General features: G+C 47.7%; 1 protein-coding gene across 2 annotated transcripts in view; it reads left to right on the forward strand.

Moving 5' to 3' along the window:
* Positions 1-258: 258 nt before the first annotated feature.
* The window catches only part of MFGE8 (milk fat globule EGF and factor V/VIII domain containing), a 44,838-nt gene continuing 24,322 nt past the window's right edge, over positions 259-20,774 (forward strand). The window contains exon 1 of one of the 2 annotated variants that reach the window (XM_087704296.1): positions 259-435. In XM_087704296.1, the coding sequence (XP_087560422.1) occupies positions 363-435 (73 nt within the window). In that variant the 5' untranslated portion in view covers positions 259-362. The remainder of the gene's footprint in view (positions 436-20,774) is intronic. The other variant, XM_087704297.1, reaches the window with a different exon arrangement.

Consider the following 20,774-nt stretch of genomic DNA (forward strand, 5'->3'; position numbering starts at 1 on the left):
ACCGGTTTTTTCCCCCTCTTCCCCTTTTGGAAAAGTTGACGGTTAGCCGCCCAGCCTGGTCCATCAGCCGGGGCTCATCCGAGCCAAAGGAGGCGGCTTTTTGGGGGTGGGTGGGGGTGGGTGGGAGAGATCCGAGCCTGCCCTCTCCCCTTCGGCTTCCCCGGGGCCGTCTCTCCATTGGCTGGCCGGCTGGAGCACGTGGAGGCCGGGCGTAACTGGCAGGCTCGAGTCCCCGGGGAGCGAGGGGGCGGAGGGCACTGAGTCACTCGCTCACCGACTTACATCCCTGCGAGACAGGAAGCCAAACACAAACAGCCGCGGAGTTAGGGACGGGACGGGAGTCCAGCGCCGGAGGGAACCTCATGGAGAGATCCAGCGCCTGGCAGCTCCTGTTGGGGCTTTGGCTCGCCTTCTCCGCCTTCAGCAGCATCAGAGGTAAGGGAGAGAGCCGGGATTTGAATATTGCCTTTATGATTCCCGAGGGGCTCCAGTGCCACCGGTTAATTGGATGGGGGAGACCCCCCGTCCTCCTGTGCTCGAAACCTGCAGCGGGGGTTCCGTCGTGTTCCCACGGGGTGTTGAATCTGATCCTTTTCAGCTCAGGCTGCTCGTTATATCGCGCTTTGACGCGCTGGTTTCGCTCGGCACGCAAAATCGGTAATCTCCCGAGGTGAAGGTTTCCATTTTGCACGTGAGTGCTAGCGGTTAAATCTTCCCTGAGCTGACTTATTAAGTACGGCGTGCTAAATAATCTTGCTTTGCCAGAAACAGCAAGGAATCCTGTTTTTATCTTTGCCGGTGTAGAATAGAATAGAATAATAGAGAAAATAGAATAGAATAGAGAATAGAGAAGATAGAATAGAATAGAGAATAGAGAAAGTAGAATAGAATAGAGAATAAAGAAAATAGAATGCAATAGAATAGAGAATAAAGAATAGAATAGAATAGAATAATAGAATTGAATTCTTTATTGGCCAAGTGTGATTGGACACACAAGGAATTTGTCTTTGGTGCCTAGGCTCTCAGTGTACATAAAAATGTACACTGGAATCATAAGGTACAACACTTAATCATAGTCACAGGAATCGCCAGGAATCATAAGGTACAACACCAGGAATCATAAGGTACAACACTTAATGATAGCCACAGGGTACAAATAAGCAATAAGGAAAAAATCAATATCAATATAAATTGTAAGGATGCAAGCAACAAAGTTACAGTCCTGCAGTCATAAGTGAGAGGAGATGGGGGATAGGAACTATGAGAAGACTAATAGTAATAGTAATGCAGCCTTCGTGAATGGTTTAACAGTGGTAAGGGAATTATTTGTTTAGCAGAGTGATGGCGTTCGGGGGGAAAAAACTGTCCTTGTGTCTAGTTGTCTTGGTGTGCAGTGCTCTATAGCATCGTTTTGAGGGTAGGAGTTGAAATAATTTATGTCCAGGATGTGAGGGGTATGTAGATATTTTCACGACTCGTGCAGTGTACAGGTCCTCAATCAAAGGCAGGTTGGTAGTCATTGTTTTTTCTGCAGTTCGATGCAGTTCTGCATTACGATGGTAATGCCAAACTAAAATGAAAAGGAAAGCTCTCCATCTGTTTAATTACGTGAGAGTTTTTATTATTATTACTCTGGGTTTGTACTCTTTGTAGAACCATGAGCTAAGACAATTGGTTGAACTTCTCAGTCTAAGCTACAGATGCTGAATCAATCTTACTGTTGTGTCAACCTCGCCAATGTGCTTTGCAAGATTCCCCCCCCTCTCTCTCTCTTTCTCTCTCTCTCTTTCTCTCTCTCTCTTTTAAAGGCTCAGTGTGCCTAGCCAATTATGACTTCTTTAAGAAACTCTGGTTAAATGTAATCTGACATGTTTGAGTGCAGCTACTGAATCATAATTGAAAGAAGGTTCTTTCTTCAGCAACTGGGATAACTGTTTTGGAGTTAGGTGGAGGTTTTTTTCTCTCTCCTCCCATTGAGGTATTAAAGATATATCTGACTTCTTGTTTGCATCTTAAGGAATCATATTGTTAGCTTGATTTGGATTTAGAGTGTTGAACTCAATTGTTGTGATTTGTAGGCAATGGTTAGGTTTGTGGATCACTTTAGCCCAAGATAAACAACCTTTTGATGCCCCAGACTCAAGTTTAGTATTTTGGGGATTACTGTGGCACATCATGTCTGAAAGTGAAGCTTGAAGTAAATTTGGCAGACACCAATTAGCTGCAGTGCACTAACCTGTGATCTCTCTCCTGTACCTTCAAGCAGTGTGCTGACCTCTGAAGGCCCCCAAAGGGAGGCTTGATCCCCTCTGCTCTGAGCCTTAGAGAAATGTCTGAATCCAGGCAATGGTGGTTGTTCAGCAAACTCTGGTTCAAACCAATGAGGTCTTGGCAGGATGTGTGAACTCAGCATGCACACTGTTTATTTTTAAAACAGTTGCAGTATGTTAGCTAAAGGATGCTTGGCTGGTTTGCGGTCCAGCATAGTGTGCAAATCCAGGCAGTTGAATTTGTTCTGTCTGGTTCGGTTATCCATGGGTTAATGTGCTGGGCGAAAGCAGCCACTGACTAAGATGTCTTTGAGGTTTCAAATCAGAGCCTACCCTGGGACAAAAACCAAGGATCTTTGGTCAGTGAAACGTATGTTTTACTGCTAAATAACACATCTCTCTGGGCTTCGTTGTCCTTGAAAACCTGGATGTTTTTGTCTTGATACACACACTTTCTATCTGTGGTTCTTGAGAGTGAGAAGAAAACTCTGTACGTGTTTAGATGACAGCTTGGCTGAAATGAAGCCAGCTCATTAATTTAAGTACATAGTTGGCTGGTTCAGCTTCACTGCAGTTTCTTCTTATTGAGGTGGTAGCTTTAAAATAAGATAAATTGCATAGTTGGACAGGGACAATCCTGGAGCAAAGGAACTCTCATTGTTATAGAAACTCGAGATTTAATTTGAGATGGTTAAGAGGTAAATCTGCAAAATGTTGTTAGCCAGGACCTATTTTTCCTAACCATGCTTAGTCTACTAATAAAGGACAATATAGGTAGCTCAGGGTTGATATGAGGGGTCCTTGATGTTCCCTAAGCTTGTTTGATTCCTTGCAGATATTTCATTACCCAAACTAGATAACTAGCATTGATGATCTTACCTAGTTGCAGTGGTGGGATTCAGCCAGCTCGCACCTATTCGGGAGAACCGGTTGTTAACTTTCCAAGCAGTTCAGAGAACTGGTTGTTGGAAGAAATCTCCTTTTGCTTTTCTCCATAGTGAGGGGGAGGAGTATCCAGCATGGGTTGACTTTATCCTCTCGTTGATTGGACTGAGTCATCAGAGCTCTTGGTATAAGCCTCTGGTCCACCAGGCTCCGCCCAGTTTATAGACTCAGTCCACTCAAATGGACAGTTGACCATCCTAGATCTCCAACAGGTCGAAGATATTCAAGAAAGAAAAGGAAGGAAAATTCCAGTGTCTCCCTCCTACAGCATCCCAGGCGAGCTGGCAACTCCCGGGACTGTAAGGATCGGCCAAAAGCCCCTCAGCGGGCGGCCCGCCGCCCAGGCTTCTGAGTGAGAAAAGCAACACTCAGACAGGAATTTGCCGGGTGAGCAGGAGACAGAGGGCAGAAGCCTCTGGCAGGCACGCCCGGCTGCAAGGACACCAGCAGCGCCGGAGACTTCCCCAAGAGCCGCGGATCGTGAGAAGGGACAGGCTAGGACGGCGCGGAGCCCCCCCGCCCCCTGGAAGGGAGCCTTGCAAACGCGGAGCGCCCGCCCCATTGGTACGTGACCCACCTCATTGGAGGGGGCTCACGGGCAAAGCAAGGACTCCAGCGGCATGGGAAGTGAAGAAAACGGCAGCAGCGCAGCTCTTCGGAGCACAAGCCGCCCAGCCAGAATATTCAAAAGGGGCGCCTTCATCTCCTGGCAAAGGCGCCATCTTGAAGCCATAAGGGACCATGTGTTCCAAGATGGCGGCGCCCAGAGGCAACAGGAGACTGGCAGGACACAGGTACTGGCAACAACAGCCGGCAGTCCCACCAGGTTAGTGACCACCCCTCAGGCGGCCCAGAGAAGGGGGGGAGGAAAGGCAGAGACAAAAAGAAGCACCTCTCCCCCAGCGCAGAGCTGGAAACAGGCGGGGGGGGGGGGGAGGAAAGGCAGAGACAAAAAAAACAAAAACAAAAAAAACACCTCCCCCCAGGGCAGAGCTGAAAGCAGGGGGGGGGAGTCACAAGCCTCCCAAGCCATCTAAATAAGAAAGGAGGAGGCATTAAAGACTGGAACAGATTTGCAAGAGGGCAAGTGGCCTCAAATCCATCCCATGCCAGGGAAAGAAAAGAAAGGCTCCTGGAGGCCCCACAGCAGGTGGGACTGCAGGGGAGACAACCATTTGCAGGCAAGAATCCCCTTTGACACCCCTAGTCCTTGGGGTCTCCCTCAGAGGTGGCAATCCCCCTCCCCCATGCTGCCTCCCTGAGATCAGCCTCTGCCACCCCCCCCCCAGACAGGCAAGGGCCCCCAGCCAGCAATTACCACAGGGGCCCCCAATTTTCAGACATAATGATGAAGGGCTTCCAGCAATGCCTGACATTGCTGCAGCAGCCTCAAATGCTGCCTCAGTGGCATCCTCTCCTAGGATACCTGAAGGGCTGGAAACCCAGGGGAAGGACAGCTTAGCTCCTCAGCCTTATCATGGGAGGAGAGTGAGCTGGATTGTGAGGAGGGGGAAGTCAGGGAGGATTACCTATCCAATGACATAGGCTTCCCCCCCCCCCAAGCTGACCTTCACCGGGTTGTTCCAGCCTTTGTTATATAAATCACTCCTTTTTAAGGGTTAAGCAGCCGCCAGGCTTGGGAACAGAGCAGCAGAGGCACCGCCTCAGCAGCAGGGGGTTTTCTGCAGAAACCAGGTTTGAGGAGCAGGCCATTGAGACCGACACAGTGCCAACTCCCAGGGCCTTTCTTGAATCGGTCAAGTGCCAAGGGGCCATTCCCATGCTCACATCCACAGACAAGGCCTTTCAATGTGGATCAAATGTGCTATCCCACCCACCAGGGGCGCCTTGGCTTTGGCTCTGCAACACCCCTGATTCTGCCAGGGGAACCTGAGCAGGCTCTGACGTGGGAAGACAGGAAGGCGGGCCTCACCCTCCGAAGAGGCATCAGGCAGCCGCCTGGGCGGTGAAGGCCGCCATCACCGCCTCATTGTTCAATAGGTCTCCTCTGCTCTGGCTGCAGGAGCTGCAACAACGCATCCCCATTACCGAGGTCAGAGCGCACCAGGACATCAATAAGCTGGGGGCGGTCATCCAATCTGTGGCAGATGCCTCATTGTCTGCAACCAGGCTTGCCTCCAGGGCAATTGTTCCACTGTTGCATCTCGCAGGCTGCTGTGGCTGAGACAGTGGCAGGCAGAGGTTCACCACAGGTGGCGCCTGGCATCCACTCCTTTCACAGGAGATGTCCCTTTTGGACCCGCTCTGGACCCCTATCTGGTCGAGAATAAGGACTAGAGGAAGGATCTCCCCACAGCCCCTAAGAGGGGACAGTTCAGGACGGTGCCTTACTCCAGACGGCCCTGTTCCCGGGGACAAGACTTCGGGTCCTCCTTCTGGGGTTAGGATCCCTTCAGGGGTTCAGGGGCGGGGTACTCAGGTGCCAGGCATTACGAGGAGGCTCTTCCGGCAGGCAGAGATGCCAAGATAGGCAGCAGAGGGGCAGGCAGCAGAAGCGGCCCTTCCGAGGGAGCGGAGGATGTGGCGGGGGGGATGCCCCTCCCGCAAAAACTAAGGCCAGAACCGAGTCACCCCCCCCAGGGGGGCGGTTGGCATACTTCACCGACTGCTGCGACCGTGCCTCATCAGATAAATAGGTTCAGAACACCATGAGGCACAGTCCGGCTCTGGAACTCCTGTCTAAACCCCTGGGGTTTTTCCAGAGCTGCCCGGTTTCAAATAACCCGGCACGGAGATTACTGATGCAGCTATACAACTCCTGCTGGACATGGAGCCATCCAGCCAGTGCCTCTAGACAGCAGGGCCAAGGGCATTACACCATCCCTTTCGGAATCCCCAAGACATCGGGGATGGAGGGTAATTCTGGATCTGAAGTGGCGGGACCGCTTCAATCGTTACAGGAGGTTCAAAATACATTCCCTCCACTCCATCTTGGAGGGAATCAGACAGGGAGACTTCCGCACTTTTATAGACCCCACAGAGGCCTATTTACACATTCCCATCACTAGGGATTACAGGAGGTTTCTCACGTGCAGCTACCTGGGGCAGCACTCCCATAACCAGGCCTTGCCCTTCGGCCGGTATCCCTCCCCGCAAGACTTCACCAAGGTAATGGCTGCCTTAGCAGCGAGCTGGAGGCAGATTCCAGTTAGGATTCTAGGCCACCTAGATGACCTCCTCATACAGTCATCCTTTGAAGGGGCATTAGGGGATCTAGATATCACCTTGCCATTCCTGAGGGAGCACGGGTTCTCGGGGAATCCGGTTAAAAGCCAATTCTACCCTTCCACTAGGCTCATTCACCTAGGGGCTCTGATAGACTCAGTGGCAGGTAAGATATTCCTGTCACCCAAAAGACAGTGCTCGCTAAGACGACTAGTCATCCAGGTAATCAAGGGAGACAGGGTGCCTTTAGCCACATGGTCTAGATGGTTAGGCACCAGGGTCTCAGCCTTTGGCATTATTCCTTGGGCCCGTCTCTACATCAGAGACCTACAAGGGTTCCCTTGCCATTCCAGCAAAGGCACAGGAGCTACTCCCAGGCCAGGGTTCTTCTCCCGGCAATAGTCCCACGCTCACTGATCGGGTGGACGTCCCCGGCGATAACCAAGGGCGAATTCTTCAGAACGCCAGACCGGGTGACGGTAGCCACAGGTGCCAACCTGTTCGGAGGGTGGGGGGCGCCCACCTACAAGACCAGATAGTGCAGGGACAGTGAACCAGACAGAACTGACTCACAATATCAACTGGTTGGAACGCAGGGCAGTTCGCTTGACCCTAGAAAAATTTCACCACTCTGTCAAGGACAGACACCTTCCAGCCCCCACAGACAATATTGCACCCAAGGCCCACTTCAACAGACGGGGGGACCAAGTCGAAGGCCCTCATGAGGGAGGCCAAAAGGCCGGGTCAGTGGGCCGTATGGAATGTTCTCTCCTTAAGGGCGGAACATATAGCGGGGGGGGGGGACAACATCAGAGCCAATGGCTCAGCCGGGCAGAAGTGGACAACTCGGAGTGGAGATTGCACCCGGTGATCTTCAGAGAGGCGATGGACCACCTCAGCCACCCGGAAGTCGAGCTATTTGCCACCCCCCCCCCAACACCCAGCTCCCAAGGTTTACGCCAGGTACCAAAGCCTGGGGTCAGAAGGGGCAATAGCAGTTAGACTTATCTACCGCTTCATAGGGCTTTCGGCCCTCTCTGGGCGGTTTACAGAGTCAGCATGTCGCCCCCAACAACAATCCGGGTCCTCATTTTGCCCACCTTGGAAGGATGGAAGGTTCCTGGCCCCTGGCCTCGGGGACTGCTCTACGCTTACTCACCCTTGCCCCGGATTCCCAGGGTCATCCAAAAATTCTGTGGGAGGGGGCGGAGCTGGTACTGGTTGCCCCCTATTGGCCCAGGAGGCCATGGTTGGCAGACCTTCAGTCGCTATTGGGGGACAGAGTGCAGAGGATTCCTCAGGATAGGCTCTCCCTCAGGCAGGGGTCACTGGATCACCCGGAACCCCTATGGCTCCAATTGACCACTTGGTGGTTGAGCGGAGCATCCTGAAGGAGGAAAGACTTTCCATCAGGGGGATAGAGCCCTTAGTGCTCAGATTTCTTCAGGCAGGCCTGGACAAGGGGTTAGACCCTAACACATTTAGGAGACAAGTCTCGGCCATTTTTCAGCGCTTCTATGCGGTAGAGCCCAGGCACTCAGTCAACAACCTTTAGCAAGGCAGTTTCTGAAGGGGGCATCCAACCTCACACCACTCAGGATACACAGGTGCCCCTCCTGGGTCTTGCATAAAGGGCTGGATGCTTTAAGGGGGCCCATTTGAACCATTGCGAACAATGTCTCTAAAGTTTTTAACCCTTAAGGTGGTGTTCCTAGTGGCCATCAAATCTGCCAGGCGGACATCACAGCTGCAGGGCCTGTCCATGGAGGACGACCTATGCATCTTTCACCAGGACAGAGAGGTGCCGCGGCTGGACCCTTCTTTCATTCCTAAGGTGGGTTCATGTTTCCACAAATTACAGGACCTGGGCATGCCCAATTTCTGTCTGGACCCTGCTCACCCCCTAGAGAAGAAGTGGCACACCTTAGACAGAACCTGCCCAAAAAGAAAGTCCGAGGCCCGGTTGGTCTCCTACCATCTGTGGTCTCTGGGTAAAAAGGTGACTTCCACCACAATAGGCAGGTGGTGAGGACCTGCATTGCTACAGCCTACCAATCCCAGGGCATGCAGGCACCAAGCCCCATCACAGCACATTCCACACAAAGTGCAGCCACCTTGGCATCCTGGGCTACACAGGCCTCATTGGCGGAGACATGTAGGGCAGCCGCAGGGTCTTCTTCCTCACCCTTCGTGAGGAACTACAAGCTGGACACCTTTGCCTCGGTGGAGGCTTTGTTTGAGCGCAGGGTACTACAGGCTGTCCACAGGGCAAGGGAGACATCTCACCAGGCTTAATTTGGCCAGGGGTCTTCAACTTATTACCCACCCTAGGGACGTTGGCTTTGGTACGTCCCATGCTGGATACTCCTCCCCCTCACTATGGAGAAAGGGCGTTGGTACTTACCTGATACGCCTCTTCTCATAGTGGGGGGGGAGTATCCAGACCCCCCCTGTCATGGTAGGGTAACATTTACTAGGTTGTAGGTTGTAATAACATGACCAAAGTAGGATTCAATAAAAAGTAGAAACCTTAACAAGGTCTGGAGTGGATGGTTCAACGAGTCGGATAGAGTTCTTCGTCTACAAACTGGGCGGAGCCTGGTGGACCAGAGGCTTATACCAAGAGCTCTGATGACTCAGTCCAATCAACGAGAGGATAAAGTCAACCCATGCTGGATACTCCCCCCCCACTATGAGAAGAGGCGTATCAGGTAAGTACCAACGCCCTTTTTCCACTTTACAGGGCTAATCCTGTAAGGAAGGCAGGGAGGAAACATTCTGGTGTTGTTTCTAGCCTCATCTTTATTGCCCTGCTTACAGAAACTGCCTCTCTGGTTAACCCTCATTACATTGTAACCGTGACCCGTCAAAAGCGCGTTCCACAAAAGCGCGGTCGACGAAATCGCGTATGTGACGTCATCACAACGCGACGAAAAAGATCGAAAAATTGAAATAAAAATTAAATTACAGCAAGCGGATTCACATAAAGGTAAGGGTTAGGTTAAGGGTTAGGGTTAGGGTTAGGTTAAGGGTTAGGGTTAGGGTTAGAGCGTTAGCGTTACGTTTAGCGTTAGGTTAAGGGTTAGCGTTAGGTTTTTCGTTACGTTAAGGGTTAGGTTTAGGGTTAGGTTTAGGGTTAGGTTAAGGGTTAGGTTTAGGGTTAGGTTTAGGGTTAGGTTTGGGGGGGTTAGGGGAAGGTTTTAGCTTTATTTTTACATTTTTCGATCTTTTTCGTCGCGCTGTGATGATGTCACATACGCGCTTTCGTCGACCGCGATTTTGTCATCCGCGGTTTTGTGGTAGAACCCATTGTAACAGCTAAGGCCAAGCGCCCATCGACCTGAGTGATGTTGAGTTGGCCACGCCCACATAGTCACATGACCACCGAGCCACATCTACCCAGCTGGTCATTAGGGCAGAGAACCGGTTGTTTAATTATTTGAATCCCACCACTGTTACTTTGGTTAATGAAATGTCGACAAGAAAACAAGCTAGCTCAGAGAGTACTAGGGACTTCACATCACAGTCCTCCTCCTTGCAAATCTCACTCCTCAGTAGCACTGATGTTGTTACCTAGTTTGGGTAATGAAACATCTGCAAGAAAAGCACCAAACTCAGAGACCACCAAGGACTCCAACTGCTCCCCCACCTCCTTGCAAATCTCACTCCTTTCTAGCACTGATGATGTTACCTAGTTTGGTTAATGAAACGTCTGCAAGAAAACAAGCAAGTTCGGAGAGCACCAAGGACCTCTCATGCCTATGCTAGTAACCATTTCTTTTCTCAGTGACCGCTTGCAACTTTGAATTGTTGCCAGTAGGCAGTGTATAATTTTTCTGTATGTGTAGAGAACAGGGTGTTTTTTTCCGGTGAATAAGGCAAATAAAGATAATAACATCTTCTTCCCTTCGCACACTTCGGCAGGGATCGACTTGAGGTTGAGCAAAAGCTGGATACTTTATAGTTTAAGTTTTGGAGATGGGTTGGAAAATTACAGGCAGCGGATCCTAACTTGGCCCTAAAATATTCTTCTACTCCTGCGCCAAGTTGCTATCTGACAGCTTCTTGGGGATCTGATGCTTGCCTCTTTGATCTGGTTATAATGTTTGAAATTCCAAGTTTAATCAAGGATAAATATTTTTAAAACTCTGAATAGATTGGTAATAACACCTTTGTAGGCAGTGGTGGGATTCAGGTTTTTTTACTAGCAGTTCTGTGGGTGTGGCCGCAAAATCCCCATTCCCCCTCAATCAGCTGGGACTCGGGAGGCAGAGAATAGATGGGGGCGGGGGCAGTCAGAGGTAGTATTTATTGGCTCTCCCAATTACTCAAAATTTCTACCACCGGTTCTCCAGAACTGGTCAGAACCTGCTGAATACCACCTCTGATTGTAGGTTGAGATACGCAAGCAGGTTCCTCCCTACCACCAAATATCATTTAAGCATTAAGCCAAAGATTGGGACCCTATCCCTATTTAGAGAGCCAGCATACCATATTGCGCCACCGTGAAGACAATATAGCTGGATTTCTACATCACTCATAAGTTGGGCTTCACAAACCTCTTGGGATGTCTCATAAATAAATCTAATGGACGTCCCAAAGGTGCTTTTCAAAATGCAACTGGACTTTCTTTCCAGTTTTGCATTTTGAGAAGCACCATTGGGACAACCATGGCTATGATAATTGAGAAGCTCCACAGACATTGGGGATATGGATGGTTTAAAAAAAAATACACCACTTACTTTTAATAAATGTAAACATTTTTTATCCCTGAGAGTCTCAGGTTTATGAGGTATTGCAGCTGCCCCCAAACTTTCTCAGGCTAACACGGGGCAAAGTGCCCCGTGAGGTTTTGCAGCATTCCCACTTTTGGGGGCTGTGATTACCTTCTAAACTACTTATGGCACCCCCTAATCCTAACCTGAACCATCATTTGAGAATCCCCAGTTTAAGCCTTAAAAAGTTATTGTCAGGCCTGCAGTCATATTCCTTTTAGGATCTTTGGTGTGCCACACTCTCTATTATTTTTCTATGCTGTTTCATTAGTGGGGAATTGGGAGGGGGAATAGTAAGGAATAGAATGTGTTGTTGTCAAAATAAAACATTCCTTTCTAGAAGCCCAAGGTCATCTTTTGTCTCCGCACTTCTGCACCTGACTGGAACTAGATGGGTGGAAATGCCAGCATGGCAGAAGAAGATTGGACCATGTGATGGACTTGTGGGTGTGGGGGCAAGGTTTTGAACTTTCAACTGGGTGGAAACCCAGGAAGCTTTCAGATTCGGATTTTCCACAGATTGTACCAACATGTCTCTCTTATCAAATAGGACTTTGATGAAAGCTATGCCTTGAACTTTGATTTAATTCTGGGTGATATTTGGAACGCTGACAGGTATATTTTTCCACATCTACTGCAAATCTGGCCATTGCAATTTGTAAACCATGGTTTATAGCTTACCTGGTTGTGTGAAACCGGCCTATGATGGCTTATTCAGTGAGTTGTGTTTGAATAAACCTTAATTTATACGCCAGCCATTATGCTGGGGAAGACGTTACATTCTAGAAAAGATCAACTTAAATCATTTGGATGAAGAAGAAAACTATAAAAAAAATAGTTTGTGTATTGCACTTAAATAATGATTCGTTGACTAAGCCCCCATTGGCTGAATTCACACAACATTAAGTCATAAATCATGGCTTGCGAATTACAGGGGCTTGCTTTGTACAACACGCTGAGCCAAAGCCAAGCCTTGGCTTAGAGTGCTGTGAGATGTTAATCCTTATTCAGTGCAGAACAAGGTGACAAGCTTTATGTAAACTCACTTGTGATGTTTGTCACTATATCTGAGAGCTTTTTGTTTCTGCTAAGGATTTGCCTCATTTCCAAAACAAGCACTGAAGGAGAAAGCATGATGTACTTGTATTCCTGTTGGAGGGTGACAGCAGGAAGGAATGGTTTAAATTTCTACCGTGAGCTGCTTGCGTGGGGCTTGGCCTGAATCTGCAGCAGTAAGCATTTTACCTGCCCAGACAGTTGGGATGTTTCTGAGCAGATTCAGCCCTTTTGACAAAGGAAAATGAAACCAGTTAGTTTTGAAGAGGTTTGGGTAAAGCCAGTTACAGAAATGAACATCTCAGCATGAGATTTCTTGCTGTCACAAATGTTTAAAAACAAGACAGTCTTTCATGAAGGAGGGCGAAGGTACATCTTCTTTTAACAGCCCTGTAATCCAGCGGTGGGATTCATCCAGTTCACACCTATTCGGGAGAACCGGTTGGTAACTCTCTAAGCAGTTCGGAGAACTGTTTGTTGGAAGAAATCTCCTTTTGTTTTTCTCCACTTTACAGGGCTAATCCTGTAAGGAAGGCAGGAAGGAAACATTCCGATGTTGTTTCTAGCCTAATCTTTATTGCCCTGCTTACAGAAACTGCCTCGCTGGTTAACCCTTATTACATTGTAACAACTAAGGCCAAGCGCCCATCAACATGAGTGATGTTGAGTTGGCCATGCCCACCCAATCACATGACCACCAAGCCCCACCTACCATGCTGGTCATTAGGGCAGAGAACCGGTTGTTAAATTATCTGAATCCCACTACTGCTGTAATCGCTTGTGGGGTGGAGTCTGGGCAACTGAATGTATCTGCTTTCAGTGTGGAAGAGATTGCTCTTCCCGAATTGGCCTTCTTAGCCACACCAGATGCTGCTTTAGGACCTCTTTCCAGAGCATGATACCATAGTCTTTGGAGACAGAAGGATGCCAATGGAGAGAAGAGAGGGAATAGATAAAGAGGTTTTAGATCCTCCCTGAAGAAGGTAGCAACACAGTTAGCAAAAGTGTATCTTCTCACTTCTGCCCGGAAGTTATTTCCCTGGTCGTGGCTGGTTCAGCTTCGGTAACCAAGAAGTGATCAAGGTATAAATTCAAGGTCCTTAAATGCATCTGATGGTCTTTGCCCTCTCCGTTGATAATTCTGGAATGAAATCAGTTCTGAGTCGGGAGGAATGATGGGATAGTTTCTGCAGTAGCTGTTAGAGTTTATTTAGTAATTAGATGAAAGAGAGTGTTTAAGTGTTCTTAATCCTAGGTCTGTACCTGCTCTCCACTTAGTGACTGAGTGGCATTCCAATGACCAGGTCATTATGCAAATGAACATATGACAGATACAGAGAGGGAGGGTGAGAGAGAGGGGTAGGGATGGAGAGAGAGGGAGGGAGGAATGGAGAGAGAGGGACACAGAGGAAGGATGAAAGAGAGAAGGTGAGAGAGAGAGGGAGGGTGAGAGAGAGGGGAGGGATGGAGAGAGAGACAGATAGGGAGAGTGAGAGAGGGTGAGAGAGAGAGGGATGGATGGAGAGAGGGGGTAGGGATGGAGAAAGAGAGACAGAGAGAGGCGGGAGGGAGGGAGAGAGGGAGAGAGGGAGGGATGGAAAGAGACAGAGAGGAAGGATGAGAGAGGGGGAGGGATGGAGAGAGAGAGACAGAGAGAGAGACAGAGAGAGAGGGGGAGAGAGTAAGAGAGAGGGAGGGATTTTGAGAGAGAGACAGATAAAGAGGAAGGATGAAAGAGAGAAGGAGGGATGGAGAGAGAGAGACAGAGAGAGGAAAGATGAGAGAGAGATAGAGAGAGGGAGAAGCAAGCATAGGAAAAGCCACACAGTATTAAGATGTTGAGCATCTGATGAGGAGGCCTACATGCAAATTCTGTATTCTGAGTGCCTTAAGGAGGTGGTAGAGCAATAAATGCATTTTTAAGCCAGATTTGGAGAAATGATGAAGCCTTAGTACTACTTTTGAAACTGGGTAGTTTTCACTTCTTTTCTTGTGTTCACCCCTCCAACCTCCCTAAATATGGATAGATTTGGGGGAGTAGCTCCTGCACAATAGAGGCTCTATCTATATTTAAGATTCCATGATGCTGATCATCCAATTTCTGAATAAGGAGTAAAGTTATGACAACAAGAAGCTGGCCCAAATCCAGCGTTCTTGACATGAAGCTGCAATCTTTAGGCAATGCTTCCCTTGTTGTTATCCTTTGCTGTCAGATAAGGTTTCTGTTCCCATTGTTCCTTGGCTGTTTATTTAAGGGACAGGAAGGTTGCTTAATTAAGGGACAGAAATGGGCTTGTTTGGAAAGTAAATATCAGAATGACACAAACTTACTTGGCTCACGGAAGTAGGAAGAGAAGAGGGCCGAAAGAGTTGCCCTTCAACCTTCTCTAGTCCGTCACACTGAAGTTTTATTTGGATGGCAAGGCTCATAATCCCTAAGTACAGGTAGTCCTCAACTTACAACAGTTCATTTATTGACTGTTTGAAGCAAAATGGGATTGAAAAAAGCGAGTGATGACCATTTTCCGCATTTAGGATCCAGGGGTGGGTTCCTGGACTGGTTCACTTCATGCGTGGCCTTTGCCCGCGTGCTGCTCGCTTTGCTCATGTGTGTGCCCGCCCATCATGTGTTGCTTGCGCATGCACAGTTGACTGTAAATTGTTCTGCACATTCACAGAAACATGCTGGCAATGGCAGAAGAGACTGGGGAACTGGTTCAGGGGCATGGCCAGCCTGGGTAGCTGCCAGTTCTGTGACCCAGGCTGAATCACCACTACCGGTTCGACCAAACCGGGCTGAACCGTGAGCAACCCACCTCTGTTAGGACTGTTGCAGCATCCCTGTGGTCATGTGATCAAAATTCAGATGCTTGACAACTGGTTCACACTTATGACGGGGTCACCTGATCCCCTTTTACGAGCTTCTGACAAGCAAAGTCCATGGGGAAGCCAGATTCACTTACCAACCGTGTTGACTAACTTAAACAACTGCAGGGACACTGCAACTGGTACCTGAGAGACCGCCTCCTGCTGATTACCTCTCTCAGACCAATTAGATCGCACAGGATGGGTCTCCTCTGGATTCCATCTGCCAGCCAATGTCGGCTGGTGACTCCTCGAGGGAGAGCCTTCTCTGTTGCAGCTCCGGCCCTCTGGAACGAGCTCCCTGTTGAGATCTGGACCCTTACTACCCTCCCGGCCTTCCGCAAAGCCACCAAGTCCTGGCTGTTCCAGCAGGCTGGGAGGAGCTGAGAAGCATCTACCTCCACAGAAATTGTGAATGTTGGTTTTGTTTTTAATATGTTGTCTTTGTCTCGTTCCCCCCTTTCCCTTGTCTTTTGTGAGCCGCCCAGAGACCTCCGGGAGTGGGCGGCATACAAGACAAATAAATAAATAAATAAATAAATAAATAAATAAATAAATAAATAAATAAATAAATAAATAAATAAATAAATAAATAAATAAATAAATAAATAAATAAATAAATAAATAAATAAATAATAAATAAATAAGTATGAACCAGTGGCCAAGCCTCTGGGTTTTGATCACATGATCATGAAGTTGCGACAAAGGTGGTGTGAAAAACGGCTGTACGCCACTTTTTTCAGTGCTGTTGCAATTTTGAATGGTCACTACATGAAATTAAATGTTGTAAGTTGAGGACTACCTGTATCTATTGTGCTTGCAGTGTCCCAGGTCACCGTTTGGGGCCTTTCTTGCTAGCTTCCAACAAGCGAAGCCATTGCGGGAAGCTGGGCTCACTTAATCTGCACTGATACATTTAACAATCATATGTATTAAAAAAGGTTGTAAAATCAGTTGTGACTCACTTAACAACTGTCATGCTTAGCAACAGAAATTATGGTCCCAATTGTGATTGTAAATCAAGAGCTAACTATGTAGAAGAAAGACCCACGAGGCCAAAACTTGATTCCACATAAATGTCTCTTCTGTAACATTTCTGTATAATGCTGAGATCTCTGCAAGAGAATCCAACTACTGTTGACAGCCAAGACAATAGGGGATAAGTAGGGTCACATTTTGAACTGTCTGGGGCATGAATCCTCCCTCTTAATCCCCTGTTCACATTGTACCTGTCAGATGAAATCAACTTTGCCAGCATCTGAGCACTGTGAGCTGGTAATTCAGTTTTCCTGCCCGCTAACAACTCCCTACCTGTACTGTCAGGATTCAGAGGAGTTTGAAGATTAATATACAGTTGAAATTGGAGATTTTCTTTAGGGGAATTGATGGACAAAGCTGGGAAAAAGTCACGTTTTTTACTGATTGATAGATAGATAGATAGATAATGTCTCACTGTTCGAGGTGACAAGGTTTTGTTCCACTGTTCAAGGTTCGAGGTTTTATGTTTGACAACTGCAGTAAGATTATTATATGCGCAAAAGCGACTCAACATTACTCACCATGGTGGAATGGTTGGTGAAGATGAAGGGATTTACGGAGATTTATTTTATTTATTTAGTTTGTCACTCATGTTCAAGATAACAAGAATAAGAATAAACATGAATAAGAACACAGGAAATGGGTACAAATAAATGGGGACAGCAGGACAGAGATGGTAGTGGCACGCTGGTGCGCTTATGCATGCCCCTTAGATGGCTAAATTGCCCAGAGCAAAGACAGCATCAATATTTATTGGAAATCCCTTAGAAATCTTTTGCATGAAAGAGAATGAAATAAACTTCTGATTTACCGTTTTGATGTTCAGACAGACTCCATGTACTACTAAAAGTGTCCTGGCTATTTAATTAGCTGAAACGATGCATCCTAGGGTTACAGTTTTTGAATCAAACCACCTCAATTCCGCTAATTTAAAGAATTCATACAAAATCGGAGACTCATTACTCTCAAGGAACTGAAATTTCAAGGATCAGGCCAGCTGTGTTCAATGCCTCCATGGTCAGCTGTGGTCACGGGATTTCTGACATTCCTGGCCAGTTTCTCACAAAGTCAATGTTTTTTGGGGGTTTTGGCCCAGCCATGGCCATTTTCCTTCTCTGTTTAGGTAAGTAAATATTTACCAAAGGATGAGCCACCAAACATTATCAAGTAGATGATAGAAAGAAGAGAGTTAAATTGTAACCATAGGATAAGATGCAAATTTATCCTTATGCTTTTCGCTGCCAAAGTTTGCTACCTAACAGTGTGCAGCGCCACCAAGCAATGTGGCTAAAACCCTTGCAGAACAGTTACAAGAATTGGATATATCTAACCTAATGGAAAGAAGGACTTAGAGGAGACATGAATAGTAGTGTCCCAATATTTGAGGGGCTCCCAAAAGTGCTTTTTCAGGAGGGAACTGGACTTCCTTGGTTTTTCTTTGAAGGCGTTTCCCTTCTCATCCAAGACGTTTCTTCAGCTCTGACAGGATAGTGGGGAATAGAAGGATTTATGTTCCTTGCAGACAGCTGGTCATTTGATATAAACCATTCCATTGCCCACTATTATGTCAGAGCTGAAGAAGCTTCTTGGATTAGAAGGGAAACGCCTTCAAAGAAAAAAACTAGAAAATACAGTTGCCTCCTGAAAAAGCAACTTTGGGACAACCTTGATCTGGATGACTGAGAATCTCTACAGATTTGAGAGGCTCCTACAAAGATGAGGGGGGGAGTCAAACTATTTTCCAAAGCACCAAAAGGCGGTTCCACCACAAAACCGCGTTCGACTAAAGCGCGCTCGACGAAACCGCGAAACCACAGTGCGACGAAAAAAGCACGCTGTGAGCGCTAAAGCTAAAATTAACCCCTAAACCTAAACCTAACCTCCCGAAACCTAATCCTAAACCTAACCCTAACCCTAACCCTTAACCTAACCCTAAACCTAACCCTTAACCTAACGCTAAACCTAACGCTAACCCTTAACCTAACCCTAAACCTAACCCTAACGCTTAACCTAACCCTAACCCTAACCCTAACCCTTAACCTAACCCTAACCCTAACCCTAACCCTAACCCTTACCTTAACGTGAATCGGCTTGCTTTCAAAGCGCTTTTTAAAGCACCCTTTTTTCTCTGCGGTCGCTGTTGTCGCGCTGCTGATGACATCAGCGATGCGCTTTAATCGGGCGCGCTTTAGTGGACCGCGGTTTTGTCGTGCCACGCCAAAAGGCAAGCCAAGAAACAATGCATGGAAACTAACCAAGGAGAGAAGCGACCTAGAACTAAGGAGAAATGTATTAACAGTGAGAGCAATCAACCGATGGAATAGCTTGTTTTCAGAAGTTGTGAATGCTCCATCACTGGAGGCTTTCAAAAGAGATTGGACAACCATTTGTCTGAAATGGTATAGGGTATCCTGCTTGAGGAGGGTTGGACTAGAAGACCTTCAAGATCTCTTCCAACTGTTATTATTCTACACTCAATTTCTTATTATCTTACTTTCTTTTCTATTTTATTTTAATCTCCCCCCCCATTTCTTGCATTTTTAGCTTTTTCTCTGGTTTCTTCTTTCTCCTTTTAATAGCAATAGCAGTTAGACTTATATACCGCTTCATAGGGCTTTCAGCCCTCTCTAAGCGGTTTACAGAGTCAGCATATCGCCCCCAACAACAATCCGGGTCCTCATTTTACCCACCTCGGAAGGATGGAAGGCTGAGTCAACCTTGAGCCTGGTGAGATTTGAACCGCCGAACTGCAGATAACAGTCAGCTGAAGTAGCCTGCAGTACAGCACTCTACCCACTGCGCCACCTCGGCTCTTTATATTTATCTCACTTTATCTGAGTTTATATTAGGTTTTTTAAAATCTTTTTTTAACTAGCTTTAATAGCATTGCATCTGAAATTTCCCACCTGTTGGAAGTGAGTGAATGAACCTTCAAAGGATCCCTGGAGAGAAGAATCCAAACAAATAAACCTCAGGCCTGGAAACCATCTTTTGCATTGGGCCTTCAGGCCTGCCACATTCAATGCGGTGTGAAAATGGGAGGGGGGAGTATCTGGAGTATGGGAGATGTATAGTATTAGTATTTGGTTTATTTGTATGCCGCCCTTCTCCAGGGGGGACTCAGGGCGGCGAACAACTCAAAGGGGAAAGGGAACATAAACAACAGTACACATAATTAAAATACACGAAAATCACACAGCCATACCAGTCGAGAGGGGAGGGGAACTCATCAACCCCAGGCCTGCCGGCACAGCCAGGTTTTGACGGCTTTCCGGAAGGCCTGGAGAGGGGAGTTCATTCCAAAGGGCCAGAGCTGCTACAGAGAAGGCCCTCCCCCGGGTAGTAGCCAGATGGCATTGGCTGGTGGACGGAACCCGGAGGAGGCCGACCCTGTGAGATCTGACGGGTCTTTGGGAGGTAATTGGCAGCAGGCGGTCTCTCAAGTACCCAGGTCATAATAACGTTCCTTTATCAGAGAGTCAAGGGCAACTTGCCCTGCAGGTGCGATGGTGTGATTGGGAGGCATCTCCAGTTTGGGATGGTGCCTGATTGGGCCATGTGACGGCCACGTGGAAGCTGGGCAGGGACTTGAACTTTCGTTTGGGTGGGGAAAACCTGGAAGCTTTCAGATTCGCATTTTCCCAGATGTGCCAATAGGACATCTCTAATAAAATGGAACTTTGAGGAACGTCAAGCTTCTTTTGCTGGGGGGGTGTTACTTGGAACCCTGACAATAAAAGCACATGGTTATTCAAACCATCTCTGTCTTCCAAGGGGTCTAGGGCTTTTACAGTAGCTTGGCAGACACCCTAGAAATCCTTGGCTGAAAGCTGTTCAAGAGCGAGATTCTCTTCCCAGCCTTTGATGGCCTGAGTTGGATGAAGACAGTGTTTTGCTTCCTTCCAACTGGCAAGCCCTTCTCCTTTGGTTCTATCTCATGGCAATGCATAGATAGAGGGTGAAGTCATCTAGAACCAGCCAGGGCAACAACAGTACAAGCAAGGACTTCAACTCCCGCCCAACGCTGCTGCCTTTTTTTCTCTCTCCCCCGGGATTGGCTGTAGGAGTCACACCAGCACCTTTGAACTCCCTGTGTGGAGCCAAGTTTCTTGGCAAAGTCTGCAGTGAAGTCTGCGGAAGGGCAGGAAGTTGAGATTAGCCCCAAGAAACCTGTGCTATAAAAAGAACTTGGGAGTAGCTTAAGCCAAAGAAAGCTCCATTTCATGAGCCAGTGTGGGAAGCAATCCCATCTGTCTGATCTCAGAGAGTTTGCGTTTGTGGTGGTGACTTCTCTTTCTCTGTCTCTTTCTTTTTGGGAAGCCCTGCAGTAAGTTAGCATGAGTGATTTGGTATGCACACAAGGTAGCTCTTTTATCAATGGTAATTCAGTGTTTAATAACCACGGGATGGCTCAGGGATGCGGTGGCTCAGTGGCTAAGACGCTGAACTTGTCAGTCAGAAAAGTCGGCAGTTCGGCGGTTCGAATCCCTAGCGCCGCATAACAAAGTGAGCTCCCGTGACTTGTCCCAGCTTCTGCCAACCTAGCAGTTTGAAAGCATGTAAAAAATGCAAGTAGAAAAATAGGAACCGCCTTTGGTGGGAAGATAACAGCATTCTGTGCACCTTCGGCATTTAGTCA

The sequence above is a fragment of the Thamnophis sirtalis genome, unplaced genomic scaffold (genome assembly GCF_051295495.1).
Source record: "Thamnophis sirtalis isolate CommonGarterSnake01/CBP01778 unplaced genomic scaffold, rThaSir2_p1.2 scaffold_2, whole genome shotgun sequence".
Lineage (NCBI taxonomy): Eukaryota > Metazoa > Chordata > Lepidosauria > Squamata > Natricidae > Thamnophis > Thamnophis sirtalis.